This window comes from Hippoglossus stenolepis, chromosome 15 (genome assembly GCF_022539355.2).
Source record: "Hippoglossus stenolepis isolate QCI-W04-F060 chromosome 15, HSTE1.2, whole genome shotgun sequence".
NCBI classification, from domain to species: domain Eukaryota; kingdom Metazoa; phylum Chordata; class Actinopteri; order Pleuronectiformes; family Pleuronectidae; genus Hippoglossus; species Hippoglossus stenolepis.
In genome coordinates this window covers 13375749-13389445 of record NC_061497.1, presented here as the reverse complement: position 1 = coordinate 13389445, position 13697 = coordinate 13375749, and the positions used below count along the sequence as shown (strand labels likewise).

Here is a 13697-nt window from a genome sequence, read left to right as displayed (position 1 = left end):
GTTGAGGCTGTTTTCCAGGCAGAGAACATGTTAAGTAAAATTAATCATCTTGTACATGCATGTCATAAGCTGAGGTTTAAAATTAAGAATTTCGAGTGTAGGGAGACTTTAAATTTAAGTTTCAAAAGACAAATCATTACACAAGACATTAACGAGCAAAGAAAAAGAACTCAAACCATTTTATTTTTCCATAAAAAGATTTTCTTTATCAAAACTGCATTCACATTCCTTCATTCCCAGAACAGATCAGGAGGAATTGAGGCTGCAGAAAAATTAAAATAATCACAAAAACAAAATCAGCAGTCCGATTCAGAAAGTGTGGTTTGTTGAGGGTCCTTCAATCGACAGGAGCAGCCAGCACAGTGTCCAGAGCACTCTGAGCATCATTTATCTGCTGCTGCAGTCTCTGCTTCATGGCTTCATTCTGGGCTTTCTTCAGCATGTCCTGCATGTCTCTGATGGCCGCCCGGTACCCCGGGGCGTTGTGAAACACTCGGATGGCCTTGTCGCCGCTGCACACCAAGAAGCGTCCGTTAACGTCAAATCTAAGGTCGTTGATCGCCATGCTGTGGACGCCGTGCATTTCCTCCTCCAACTTGCCGCTGGCAGCGTCGTACATTGCCAAGTTACCGCCGTCACTGATGGCCACCACTCGGCCGTCTGGAGACAAGGCCGTCAGGCTCCCTTCAGATGACACACAGGGGACCGTCTTCATGAGGTAGGGATCTTGCTGCTTTTTGTACTCCACATTCGTGTTCCACAGCTTCCATGTGCCATCTTTAGAGACAGTCACCATTCTGATTAAAAAGAAACGATAAAAAGAAAGCAAAAATTACATGACAGTGTTACACTGCATTTTAAAAAGAATAGATGGTTGGTAGCTTAGTTGAACTGGAAACAGCAATGATGAAAAGACCATGATATTGTTTCTGAGACAAGTTTGACTGTTTGACTCTACCCCTCAGTCTAGAGTGACTGATGAGACCAGACTGCGTCATTGTTTCTAAAAGTCTTAGTTTCTATCCGTCCATAAACACACAGCCCTGGAGTTTTCAAACTAAAATGGGGACGGTGTCATTTCCAAAGTTCTCTTTATTTCAGGGGCTTGATAACTCTGGAGTAGCATGGACGACAGGTGTAAACATTGCAATAGTGATGTGTCTTCAAGCAAAAACATAGTGGTGTGGCTGTAGACTTGGTTTCAATAAGCACTTCGGAAGCCTTTGTTACCTGTGAGAGTCATTGGAAAAGGCAAATGAGTGAACTCCGGCAGAGTGACCCTTCAGGTCGAAAGCTCGCGCCACCTCTTTGAACTCTCCTCCTTTCCCGAAGCAAACCTCCCACACCTTCACGTCAGGAGTGAAGCCACATGATGCTACAAACCTGAGCACAGAGATGAATGGCACAAACAATTACATCTCCACCAAAGTCACATACAGGGTTTCTCTCTTGTAGAAACATTTACCTAGTGATAGTAAGCATCACAAATTACCTGGCATTAAAAATGTATACACAGTGACACAGTTGTTCAGGGGGCTCATGATGAATTTAATTACATGTGCTTTTATTCAATGATGGAACACACAAAACAACCTAACAAGGTGGGAGAATAAGTGTCATATTTGATTGCTCCCTAATTGATCTTTGAGTGGAAGGTTTGAGGTGATGGAAGGAGGTGGGATTTAGGACTTACCTGCCACATGGGGAGATGGTAGCATAGGAATTGTTAATCTGGTTAGTGTTGATAGAGGCCAGAACTTCTCCTTTCAGGTCCCAGATGTGGATGCTGGTGTCAACGGAGGCGCTCATAATGAATTTGCCTGCACAGAGTAATGTTTACATGTTGGCCTGGCAGATTCATCTGGGCAAAGAGTGTCTACACTAAAAACTAAACAGAAATGCCCATGGTATCTTTGTTCATTACTGGCTTAAAACACAAATAATATGTAAAAAAGAAAAACTACAAACTCATTCGTTCTGTACCTGTCTCTGCGATGCCAATGTTGAGGATGGGGGCCTTGTGTTTCTGTGGGAAGTCCTCAGGTGCAGCTTTGAAGGTGAAAGTGCCGTCATCCTTCTTGATCATTTTGAAGATTCGAATGGCATCTCCATTGTCCAACCAGGTGATGAACGCTCTACAGTGTCAGAGGAAGTGGATTTAATCATGTGACTGTATCTTAACATTACCCCCAGATGAACCAATGGCAGAATTATACTCTGGTAATCTATATCAATGGGTAATTCAGAGAGTGAGACCTGGAGTCCGGGCTGAAGCGGACCAGTGTGGCATGATCCAGGTCCACATTGGCCCTCAGACACTTGTGTTCCCGGTCCTGGAAGTCTTTGGTGCTCCAAATGCGCACAGTGCGGTCGTCAGCGCAGGAAGCCAGGTATTTGCCATTACTGCTGAAATCAAGGCACGTCACATTGCCACTGTGGGCCTGGAAAGAAAGGGACAAACACACATATGCTCAAAGATAAAGAGAGATAAAGATGCAAATCTTTAAAAATGGATCACCGATACACTCAGTTGCCAGTTAATTGAGTCCATCTTGATAAAAATGGTGAAGCCCTGTGAATTGAAGAATTACATTTATACCCCATTATATCAATGACTAAACAGAATAGAAAACAGGACCCTTTTGGATCTCTGACATGTCTTTATTGTCCTCAGAGGCTCTTACAATGTGTGTGTGTGTGTTGTGTTACAGTGTCAGTGAGAGATGCGATTTACCTTCAGTGAGGAAGCCAACAGTGGATGGCTGAAAGTGTGTTGTGAGGCTTTATCCTTACGACTGCGCTGCTTCTCCTGCTTCGGTTTCTTGGGTGCAGTGCCCTTCACAACACTGGCCTCAGCTGGAAGACAAACAAGGCACTGATGAACACTGTCAGTGTGTCACTCATGATAGCACATCATGACCATGGAAACTGATGGAAATCTAAGGGATTCTGTTATAAAAAAAGACCTTAAATGCCAAAAAAAACAAAGCTTTGAAATTTTCCTCCTAATCCAGTAGTATGTGTTGAAACTTGTGTTTCTTGCACCGTTTATATTTCAACTTAAAAAACAGGAAGAAATACTGTTATTGTAGCATGTGCAAAACTTTGGACACCCTCCTAATCAAGGATTTTGTTTATCAACTGCAAGAGATCTCACAGCTTGGAAACACTTCAGGCTCTCTGCCAAAAGGTGCAAAGTACTGATTTAGGATTACACAATTCTGCTTTCTACATTTTTATTTTCATAAAATATAATACAAGTATTAAGTATAACATCTTAATCATGAAAACCAACCCATTAATCTATTTGTGTCTGCAATTAATACCAAACACGAACAGCTGAAAAAATGTGCAGTGATAAAAATAGTTGGCTCAGGTTTCTTTGCCTCGTTCTTTGCTCCTTGTCTTGTTCTGTAGATTGATTTTGTATTTACTTTATTTTCAATGCTTGATAACAATAAACAGATACAGGTTTCTCCATATTAACAATGAATGGCCATAAAGCTGTCATCCCATTGGTCAGTCGGTGCAACATGTGTTCATTGGACGACCCTTGACAGTCTCCAAAGTTGCTTTAGCTTTTCGTGGGTCGTGTGTGTCAATGAATCACAGACATCACAGACACACTCCCACCACTGACTGTCTGTCCACGGTGCTTGTGAGTGGCTGCAGCCACGGAAACGTCCCGCAGCGTCGGGCAGTGACGGGGAGCGGGTCGGTGACTCACCGCTCCGGGGACTAGCTAGAGTTACGTTAGCCCGTCCGATCGCGGCTCTTACCGGCAAACTCCGCCGCCTGCTCCGCTTCCTCTCGTATCTCCTCCTTCCGCTTGCCCACGGCCAGCGCCACCAGCACCACCAGAGCCCCCAGTAACAAGGTCAGGGCGACCAGAGCAGCCGCCTCCATGTCCAGTGCTTTCTGCCACGTACCTCTCACCGCTAACAGCTAAGGCAGCTTCAGACCTGCTACCACCACTGGGCGCCTGTGAGACACTGCGCATGCGTACCAAGCTACTTCGTCTTATTTCCTCCTGTATTTAAACAGAGAATACCGGCCCCTACAGGACTGGAGTGGCGCTGCAGCACCTGGACAATAGTTTGTGGTTCTTAGATGCTGATTAAATATTCATTTTGAGCTTTTGTCTTGGAAACAAGCGTGTAACTCCAAACCTGTAAAAGTGTAGCTCTTTATCAGTTGAATAATAAATAATAAATATCAGTCCCCTAAACGTGCCGGATTGTTTTTCATCAAGATTAATTTATTATTCTGAGAAAACAATGAAAATGATTTAAAAAAGGTTCAGAAAAAAAATTGTGGATTCACACCAAAATTTATTGAATTCTTCCCTGACCCACATCTTTCCACCATGTTCCGAGGTAATCTGTCCTGTAGTTTTTGCGTAATCCTGATAGCAATCAAATAAACAAACAGATAAATACATCCCCTTGGAAGAGGTAAGGTATCATGTTTGATGAGAACATGCTGGTTGTTAAATTATTTATGTAATTTTCAGTTTAAAAATGGATATATGTGAAAATGTGTACACTAAAAATGACAGAATTGTAGAGTAGTCATTTTTTCAGATAGATTGTAATAAACATAAGTCACCCTGTTTAAAAAAAACTGAATATGGTTAAAACAGCTACACAAGCATCAGACCAGGGTCTGGACCCTTTTCATAGGTCACATGGGGCTCATGGGAGGAAAACAAGAGTAGGACCTTGAAAAGTTGAATGTTTTCTTATTCGAACATTCATGTTCAAAATTCAGTGTTTATTCTTTCAAAAATAAATTCATCAAAAACTGCATAAGATACTGTCCACTTTTCACAAGAGGAGGTGAATCTCAGAAGGGAAAATATATAACTGATTCAATAACTGACATCAATCGGTCAACCACCATTTTTGCTTGACAAAATTCTTCACCTCATTGTGCAAATAAGTCATTAAATACGACCAAGATCCCTGCATCATCAGTGAGAATTACCAGCAGGTAAGGGTTTCCAATTCAAAAGATTTGATTATGCATCAATGTGGTGTAATTTATTGGAACAGTGATATTTCAGAAGTGGGGAGAAAGTGTTGTTTCACAGACGTTTGAAAGGAAGAAAACTTCACCATATTTATTAAGGTACATCTGTATTAACAGTAGTTAAAAGTAAAATTTTCGAGTCAATGCTGTAAGGTTGGTTATTTTTTAGTAATCTAACAAGACTTCAGAGCCTGGGAGGTAAAGAGAGGTAGTCTGGCACAAACAAACATGTCTCAGGATGTAAAGATGAGATACAGATCACAGGTTGTTTTCACAGGCATGAAGTTGAAGAATTGGCTTTGGTTCGACAGCACAAATTAAAAGTAGTCATCCTTATTGTATACTGACTCAGTAATTACATCTGTGTTGGCAATCGCTACCAAAACAAGGCTGCCCACATGAGGACTCTGGGAATGCTTGTAATGACAAAGTATGAAACAAGAACACAAGGGCCTCCACTAACTACATTAAGACATTTAATAAGTTGCCCTTAAGTGGAGAAATTCATCACTCATGTACAGGGTCAGAGATCCAATTAAAAAAATAATTTATAATGCACACGACTCGTAACTTTTTTTACACTGCAGCGTTGTGTACCTTATCTGAATCAACTGTGCATTTCACCCAACTCAGACTCATTTAGAGAATGTACTCAAATATTCAGAGACATACAAACCAGCGAGCGCTTCACGTAAAAAAATAAATGTTTGAGCCGAGGCTCCATTTCATTGTCTGACTCCACTTTCTCCTTAAGACGAACCAATTGGAGTGTCCACATACTGTTAAAGGAAAAAGAACTTTGGATATGCTTTTTGTTCAGAATCAAACTATTCAATTGTCTGTTCTTCCTCTTCAAGTAATGTACATTGTTCTGGGTTCTATCTCTTCACTGCTACGTCCCCTCACTGGGTCATGTAGTCATTCAGGCAGCATGAACTCAGCAAGCTGGTGTGCTCTTTCTAACTCCTCTGCAAACAATGTTTAGGGCCAGCACAATCCCACTGGAGGAGGTGTAGGAGGCAGAGTGGATGGTGGTAGCCTGGTTGGGGGTTGTTGAGCTTAGAACAGAGCAATGTTAGCCAGGTTAGCCATAATAGCAGCAGCAGCAGAAGTCCCCTGAAAGCGGTGATCGACACAAGTACCAGGCTACTTCTTCCTGTTGTGTTGTCTCCGCGCCTGCAGCCTCTGCCGTGCCCCAGATGGCTTAGTTCCAGCTCCAATAGAGAAGGAGGGAGTTGCTGGAGACCCTGATTTTTAAAAAGAAAAAACACAGGGGGGGGATATCATTTCTAAGGAACATTAAACTGTATTTTTTATTCGTTCTACCGCTAACCATGAATATTCATTGCTAGTTGACTATGTTAACTAGCACCTGAATTTTGTAAGTGATTGCATCTAAAAACTTTTCATTGGTTATATTTTGGGATGCTCTCTAAAAATGCACAATGGTCATAAGTTTTGTTTAGCATCTCCACTGCGAGACTCCTGAAACAAAGGTAGTGATCAAACTGGATGGTAAACAGCAAGTGATACCAGGGTCCCGTCAGTTTTGGGATCGACAAGGCACCTAGGGATCAGAGTTTTCAAAACAGAGGTGACGTCACCGCATTAAAGACATACCAAATGGAACAGAGTTGAAGCCTTGGACAGGAGTTCCAGGACTTCCAAAGGGAATTGGACCTACAGCAGCACTCTGGCCAAAGGATGGGGTAGACGTCCCTGCAGAGAAAGCACCACAAACCTTGATTAAACTTAAACATCCGAGGATGAAAATAAATTTCTGCTTGGATAGAAACAAATGACGGTCAGTTATGAAACACTAAACAAATAACAGTCTAATCAAGAGGATATTTATGAAATGAATCCCACTGTAGAACCCACTTTAAATAAGCAAAACATTAATCCTTACCAAAAGCTGATTTGTCAGCAGCAGCAGCCCCAAAGTTGAACCCTCCCATTTGCGGTGCAGGATTATTGGCCACTGGTGTTCCGAACTGAGGGCATGGCATAGCAGCACCAAAGTTGAATCCACTGGGTGCTGGCTGAGATGGGCCGGAGGCAGCTGGCTGAGGAGCAGCATTACCAAATGTGAATGTGGCTGAGGAGGAGCTCTGAGTCTGGGTTGCTGCACCGAAGCTCGGAGCAGCAGGGGGTGCAGCCGGGGGAGCAGTGGATCCACCAAAACCAAAACCAGTGGAACTAGCTCCAAATGCGGGTTTAGCTGGGGTCCCAAATGTAGCTCCTGTGGTGGCAGCAGCAGACCCAAAATTGAAAGAAGCTTGGGCCGGGTTAGGGGCAGGTGTGGATGATGCTGCATTGCTTCCAAAGTTGAATGGTTTTGATTGTGCTGCTGAGGAGCCAAAATTTGACTGCGTCGCTGTCGGTCCAAAAGAAGACTTCCCAAAGGGGAATGTGGACTGGGTGGGGGCAGTAGCAGTGGTGGGTGCAGCATTGGCCATGGCAAAGCCTCCAAATGAAGCAGTGGTTGAGTTTTGGCTGGGTGCTGGCTGACCAAAGGCAAATGCCTTCTGGTTGGCAGCTTGAGGGTCCGGCTGCGTGGCACCAAATGTGAAGCCGCCATTGCTGGAGGTTGTGGTAGCAGCAGCAGCTGGGGCAGGTGCAGCTGCAGCTGTGGTGGTAGCAGTTCCAAACTGAAATGTGCTCCCTGTATTAGGGGCCTGCACTGTGGCTGAGCTGGTACTTGTTGTAGATGGTGTGGACCAGCTACCAAAGAGGGACTTCACACTTGGTTGGGTTGCAGGTTGTGTGGTGGTGGTGATGGCGCTGGTGGAGACTGTTCCCGTGAGGGGGTTGGTCAAGCCAGGAAAAACCGATGGGGCAGCTGTGGTGCTGCTTGTTGACACACCAAACATTGAGGATGTACTAGTTGCAGAAACTGCAGAGACTGGGTTGGTGGTTGTGAGGGTGGCTGGTTGTCCAAAGCCAGTGCCTGCAGTGGCACCTCCGAAGATGGGCTTGAAACCTTGGACAGGAGGTTTGCTCTCTGGAGCTGACGTAGCTGACGCGGATGTGGTGGTGGTGACAGCGAAGATGGGCTTGAATCCTGAAGCCAGCAGAGGGTTTGTGTTACTCACTGACTCAGAGCTGCTGGCTGGGGCGTTGGCAGCAGTGATGGGGTTAGAGGCTGTAGGAGCAGAGAGGGTGCTGCTCTGGCTGGCCAGTCTGAAAAGTGTTGGTCCTATCACAGGTGGGGTGCTGCTGGAAGACTTCATGACCTGACTCAGGACCTGAGTGAAGGCAGAGGGCTGCTCCACACCAGCAGTGGAGGACTGAGACGGGTATGCAGGGGGAGGCCTTTGGGAATCCACTGCAGTTGTTGCCTTCAGGTTGAAGCCACTGGGTTGCACTGGTGTGGTTGACACAGACACTACAGACAATGTTTACAATTAGGGAGGGAAAAACAGATGGAATTGATCAAACATATGACAATAATCAATAGGTCATGAAATATAGGAGATGCTTTGGATATCAGATATTTAGAAAGTAAACCCTAACTTGAAAATACTAACAAAACAAAGAATAAGTAGAATTAACAATATATTATATTAACAACGGACCCTTTTTAATCAATATATTTTAGGATTTTTTTTTAACCAACTTAAGCATGATATTAAAACAAGACTTCGATATATTTACTTTTGAGTTTAATTTTTGGATTAAAGAGTGAATTATCAGCACATAGGAGATGCTAAATACAAAAAATTGTTAACCCCTTGATATTATTTGTAAAAAAAACTGTAGCATCAACCTGATAAAAATGTATTATTAAAATCACAATGGGAAACTGTTCGCTAATCAAGATTAAAAATAGTGAACTGTGAAAAGAAATGTTCTACATACGCTAGATTACAAATGGTGACAAGGAATTGACATCTCATAGAAGATGACTTTACACAAGTTGTGTATTTTGTAAAGATGACTTTAGCGTACCTATGGTTGGGCTGGCAGCAGGTGTGGAGCTAGCAGGAGTGCCGGCCTTCATCTTCAGAGCCTCCAGCAGTGGGTTGGAGGCTGCAGGTGCCGTACTGACACTGCTGCCTGGACTGGGATCCAGGTTGATGACTGGGATGGCAGCGCTGGAGGCTGTAGGCAGAGGAGCTGCGAGAAGGCTGCTCAGGGTGGTGGTGGCGGTAGAGCTGGTAGAGGAGGCGGTGGTCTGGCTGGAAGTGGTGGTTGGGGGAGCGACAGACTTCTCTGGTTCTGGAGCTAAATAAGGACAAATCAACAGAACTGACTCAGGGCTCATCTAATCAACAGCCATGTGAGACTGGTCAGGTCTAAAAATGCCGGGTGCAGCAGCACGATAGTATTTAACAGTTCAGTTAATGAATCTGTCACTCCTCCAGCATTTGTATCGTATGCATGAATGTTTAATTTCTGTGGTTGCGTCTACTCACCAGGTGTCTCCAGGACCTTCTGGATCTTGCTAATGGCAGCCTTTTTCTCTTCATCCAAGTCTTTCACAGTGATGCTGTAGCCAAGCTCTGGAGGCGGGGGCTGCCATTCAATGAGCACAGAGAGTGAATTAGAGATATTCAGATCAATCTAGCACATCACATAAGCATGAGTTTAAGGAAGCTTGTAGTTTGGCAATATATCGCTTCTTACCAGTGAGATCTGATCGTCACGGTGGCTGGGCACCAACTGGATCTTCCTTTTTCTCTTCCCACCACTACCAGTAGAGTCTATTGCGGTAATGACGGGGACCTTTGGGACTGTGGTCAGTTTGGCTGCAACATCATCATAAAATGATACATTTAAATCATTGAACTTTAATTTCAATATATAACAAATAAATGTCTATGTCTGTGCAATGCCTTCCATACATGACTTACAAGTAGCAGGTGCCTTGTTGGATGCTGTCTGCTCTGACCTCACAGAGAATGCTGCGCTGGGGGACTGTCGGTCATCCTCTCTGATAATGAAAAGACAAGTTTAAGGAAATGTAATATAATGTTAAATGTGGATGACTGGACCCAGCAGGAAATCAGCAGACACATACCTGGCTCTTTTGGCGACTCCCTCTGGAGTCTGACAGCGAGAAGATCCAGGGCTGGAGAGAGGGGAGCTGGGTGTTGACCGTTTCTTCCACTGTTCATGTAAACATGGAGATAAAGCCTTAACAACTCCACTTAATCTCTGCAGGGCCACATGCAATATAATGCAGCAGGTAAGACGTACCTGGCTAAGGCCTAGTGATGAACTGTAGGAGCTGTTTATGGGGTTTCTCCTGGTGCCTGGGGTTCCTCTAGGGGCATGGGCCCCACTGCCAGAGCTGATGGAGGAGGTGCGAGACCTCTTCATGATGGAATCCTCTGCCAGTGAGGACATCCCTCTTTTCAGGCTTCCTGGCCTGGAGAGGTGAAGGGGAAGCATATCAGCCCACATTTAGACAGCCACACTATACTTTGTGGAGTGCTACTGCCTTAAAAAGTCAGTGAAAATCAAAGACAATATTTTAACTTTTAACTCACTTAGGGACCAACTGTGACAGTGTCCCATTGGGCAGAAGAGGCTCAAAAGCAGAGTGGGCACTTCCTTCACTGTCATTACGTCTGGGGAAATAAATATGGAAAACAAACATGTTAAATAATTTATTATTTACACGTGATTTGAATACCTGGATTTTTGGGAAAACACATTGCTGAAAAAAATAGAGCCTAAAACAGAAAACAGCTAAGAAATCTTTCAGCAGCTAAACATCTTTGGAAGAATCTCTAAACATAATCTATAAACTCCACTGTAAATGTATAAAGCCAAATCTATTTTGGGTGCTTTTTCCCCTCTGTTTTGTAATTCTGTGGTATTTGTTATGTCATCCATAACATAACATTGTTAGCTGAGAACTACATTTGAACATGAGTGATGTGTTCATGCTTCACAATAACAGCCAATCACATTAACCCAGGTTGAAGACAGACTCTGGAGGTGGACAATGTTCAAGGAAAGCGCTCACGTGGCTACTTTCGGTAGCCGATTTACACCTGCAATAACTGAATGTTTTTCCTCATTCAGAAGCTGTGCATGTAAACCGATGGAAATAAGGTCAACGATAAGCTGTCTAAATCCTGTGCAAACCTCTCTGCCATTACCAAGATGACATTCTCTCTTGAATAAGATTGAAATCAATGGAGCAAACCGACCTGTATGTGCTCTAATGGTCAATCGTGCAGAGATAGCAAAAGCCAAAAAACACTGACCAAAAACTGAATGAGTGAGTGATTTTGGCTTGTGTATACTTTATGTAAACTGTTACTTGAGTAAGAGGTAAGAACAAAGATCAGTGATCAAAGTAAATCTTCTTAAACAAACAATACACGCTGAGACAGACAGGCTGTTTTAGCTTGGTACCTTCTTTTGCTTTTCTGTTCAGTCGTGAGGCTCTTGTCCTCATCCTCCACTTCTCTCTTGCGACTTTCCTTCAACACCTTGAGGACACTTTCTCTGGAGCAAGGGTCTGCAGGGGCCCTGGGAAGCCTGGCACAGCTTAGATGGTCCAAACTAAAAATAAAACAGGACATGGTTGAGCTTTTGTCAATGTTAACTTTCAAACAGCATCATTGCTGAAGGCTGAAGAATAAATTGATCCTTTAGTCAATAAATGTCAAAACCCAGATTGCTCTGTCTGGCTAACAAACACTTCAAAACACAAAGAGTCAATTTAAATAATAGAAAATGGAGCAAGGCAGCAAATCCTCACAACAATAATGCAACTGATAAAAATCCAGCGAGGCATGATGGATTATCTGTTTTGAGCAGACTTCCTACACTTGAAAATGGTTCAGAATAAGGTAATATACATGTGTTTTATTCCTAGATAATGGACAAAACAATAAAAACACAGGCATGATGGCAGACTATGAGCTTGCATCAATGTAGAGACCTGGGGGTGCTGTGGTTGGGCCTGGCAATCTTCACAGTGACGGGACTGAGGGCGGCCGGCGAGTTACGAGGGCTGAGGATGTTTTTCTTTCTGAAGCCGTCCCACCCGACAGGAGGTAGGATGCCCACTGACGAGGCGCCCGGCTGCTGCAGTGGGTAGTGACGCTGGGGGGTAATGGTGAACCTGCCCACTTTACCAAGTGGCTCCCTGCGGAGGAAAAAAAAACAGTATGATGAAAGAGTTGATACACAAGAAGTATATGTTCTTCACCAACACACACCTAGATCATACAGAGGCCAAGTAGTGACCTCAGCCGTGCATATATTACTCAGTGATTCCAGCACTAGACCAACACAACCGTCAGGGGGCAAGTACTCCTGAGGTGTGTGTAGGGTGGGATATAGGACCATAATCACAGAGTAACATGCAGAGGGCTGAGGTCAATGATGGAGCTACACGATGCTTCCCCTTTAGGCCATATATTCTTACAAGTATGCTGAAATAATGAGGTGTGCAAGTGTGTGAGTCCATTGCCTTCTTCTCCACTAAAAGGAACCTCAGAGGACCATTGTACCACTTAGTGCATCTAACTATATTACAGCAAATCATATGAGCAAGGTAAGGTGAGATGTTTACAAATCACACTTGTGCTACACGTTACTTCTTGTGCTGCATATTATGGATCATCTTAAACTGTGGATCATCACATCAACCAGGTATTAGCCTTTGTTTACCCGTTAGTGAACAAAACCCGCCAAGAAGCTGGAGCGTTGTGATTTGAACGCCATGGGCAGTTACTGCCTCCTAATGGCTCAAGACGTTATAACGAGATTTGAACACAAACATACCCAGCGAACGACAGCCTCCTGTTGGGGGTATAGACAGCATGGTTGGGTCTGGAGAGCTTCTCCCGCAGCAGCTCTCGGGGGTTTCTCGCAGCCCTCGGCCTCCCCGGCTCAGCCGTGGGACTTTCGGGTTTTCCAATGTAGCTGCCCATGAGGAAATCCCGGGGACTGAACAGAAACGAGTCACTTGCTAAAGCTTCCCCTCGATAAATCCCGCTCTCGCCGGGCCTTTGTCTGAAATGTCCCACTGGTTCCCGGTGCTCGGCTCTGTCGCCGCCGCTGCTCCTCGTCCTCCCCCGCGCGGCCACCGACACGCCGGTCACCCCCCAACCCAGCAACCAGCGCCGGAGCACACCTGGGGCGTTCAGTCCAGCCCGCGGATTCAGGCCTAGCCTGGCGGGAAGCGGTCCTCCGCTGTGGTAGTAACACACAATACAACAAACTGCGATAATTAAAGACGCGTAAAGAAAAGTAGGAAAATAATAAAGAGCGAGACCAATTACGCCTAAAAAAGAGAGAAGCACTAAACGTTTCTCTCTAGGTGACATGGCGGCAACGCGCCGCCGGAGGACTCTCATATCCCATCATGCTGCGCTTCTGACACGGCTTCTTCTTCTCTTGGTGTTTGGGCTTTGCTGCATGAGCGCCACTTGCCGGACTGGAATCGGTATTACACATAGACTGATATTACAACGAGGAGAAACTCATCTAAAACCCTTTCACATCAAATTTAAAGGTCCAGTGTGTAAGATTTAGGTGAAAGGGATCTACTGGCAGAAATTGAATATAAAAAAATCCTAGTGATGTTTTCACTAGTGTTTAATCATCTAAATTATACAAATTGTTGTTTTCTTTAACCTAGAATGGGCCCTTTATATTTAGATACTTTATATTTACATCGAGAGCGAGTCCTCTCT

The 13697-nt window shown here is 44.3% G+C and overlaps 2 protein-coding genes across 2 annotated transcripts; both read right to left on the bottom strand.

Annotated features, from left to right (window-relative positions):
* Window positions 1-153: 153 nt before the first annotated feature.
* tbl2 (transducin beta like 2) lies at window positions 154-4010 on the bottom strand. The gene is made up of 7 exons (XM_035179465.2): window positions 3780-4010; window positions 2735-2856; window positions 2257-2441; window positions 1984-2135; window positions 1694-1820; window positions 1231-1383; window positions 154-797 (listed from the first exon to the last, which is right to left on the bottom strand). Exons 1-7 carry the CDS (start codon window positions 3904-3906, stop codon window positions 338-340), a joined length of 1326 nt encoding a protein of 441 aa, XP_035035356.1. The 5' UTR covers window positions 3907-4010; the 3' UTR covers window positions 154-337.
* A 1085-nt stretch (window positions 4011-5095) lies between these two features.
* pom121 (POM121 transmembrane nucleoporin) lies at window positions 5096-13384 on the bottom strand. The gene is made up of 13 exons (XM_035179139.2): window positions 12784-13384; window positions 11936-12142; window positions 11404-11553; window positions 10527-10607; window positions 10234-10405; window positions 10055-10143; window positions 9888-9967; window positions 9661-9782; window positions 9450-9549; window positions 8983-9258; window positions 6941-8419; window positions 6652-6750; window positions 5096-6278 (listed from the first exon to the last, which is right to left on the bottom strand). The coding sequence occupies exons 1-13, from the start codon at window positions 13356-13358 to the stop codon at window positions 6178-6180; spliced, it is 3531 nt and encodes a 1176-aa protein (XP_035035030.1). The 5' UTR covers window positions 13359-13384; the 3' UTR covers window positions 5096-6177.
* Window positions 13385-13697: the final 313 nt, after the last annotated feature.

Excerpts from the sequence above, each read along its gene's own strand:
- tbl2 (XM_035179465.2), bottom strand. The coding sequence starts at position 3,906 with ATGGAGGCGGCTGCTCTGGTCGCCCTGACCTTGTTACTGGGGGCTCTG. Across the intron at positions 2,857-3,779 it reads GCAGGCGGCGGAGTTTGCCG|CTGAGGCCAGTGTTGTGAAG; the intron begins GTAAGAGCCGCG and ends TTTGTCTTCCAG. Across the intron at positions 2,442-2,734 it reads TGTTGGCTTCCTCACTGAAG|GCCCACAGTGGCAATGTGAC; the intron begins GTAAATCGCATC and ends CTTTCTTTCCAG.
- pom121 (XM_035179139.2), bottom strand. The coding sequence starts at position 13,358 with ATGAGAGTCCTCCGGCGGCGCGTTGCCGCCATGTCACCTAGAGAGAAA. Across the intron at positions 9,259-9,449 it reads GAAGGTCCTGGAGACACCTG|CTCCAGAACCAGAGAAGTCT; the intron begins GTGAGTAGACGC and ends GTCCTTATTTAG. Across the intron at positions 6,279-6,651 it reads CTTCAACTCTGTTCCATTTG|GGTCTCCAGCAACTCCCTCC; the intron begins GTATGTCTTTAA and ends TTTAAAAATCAG.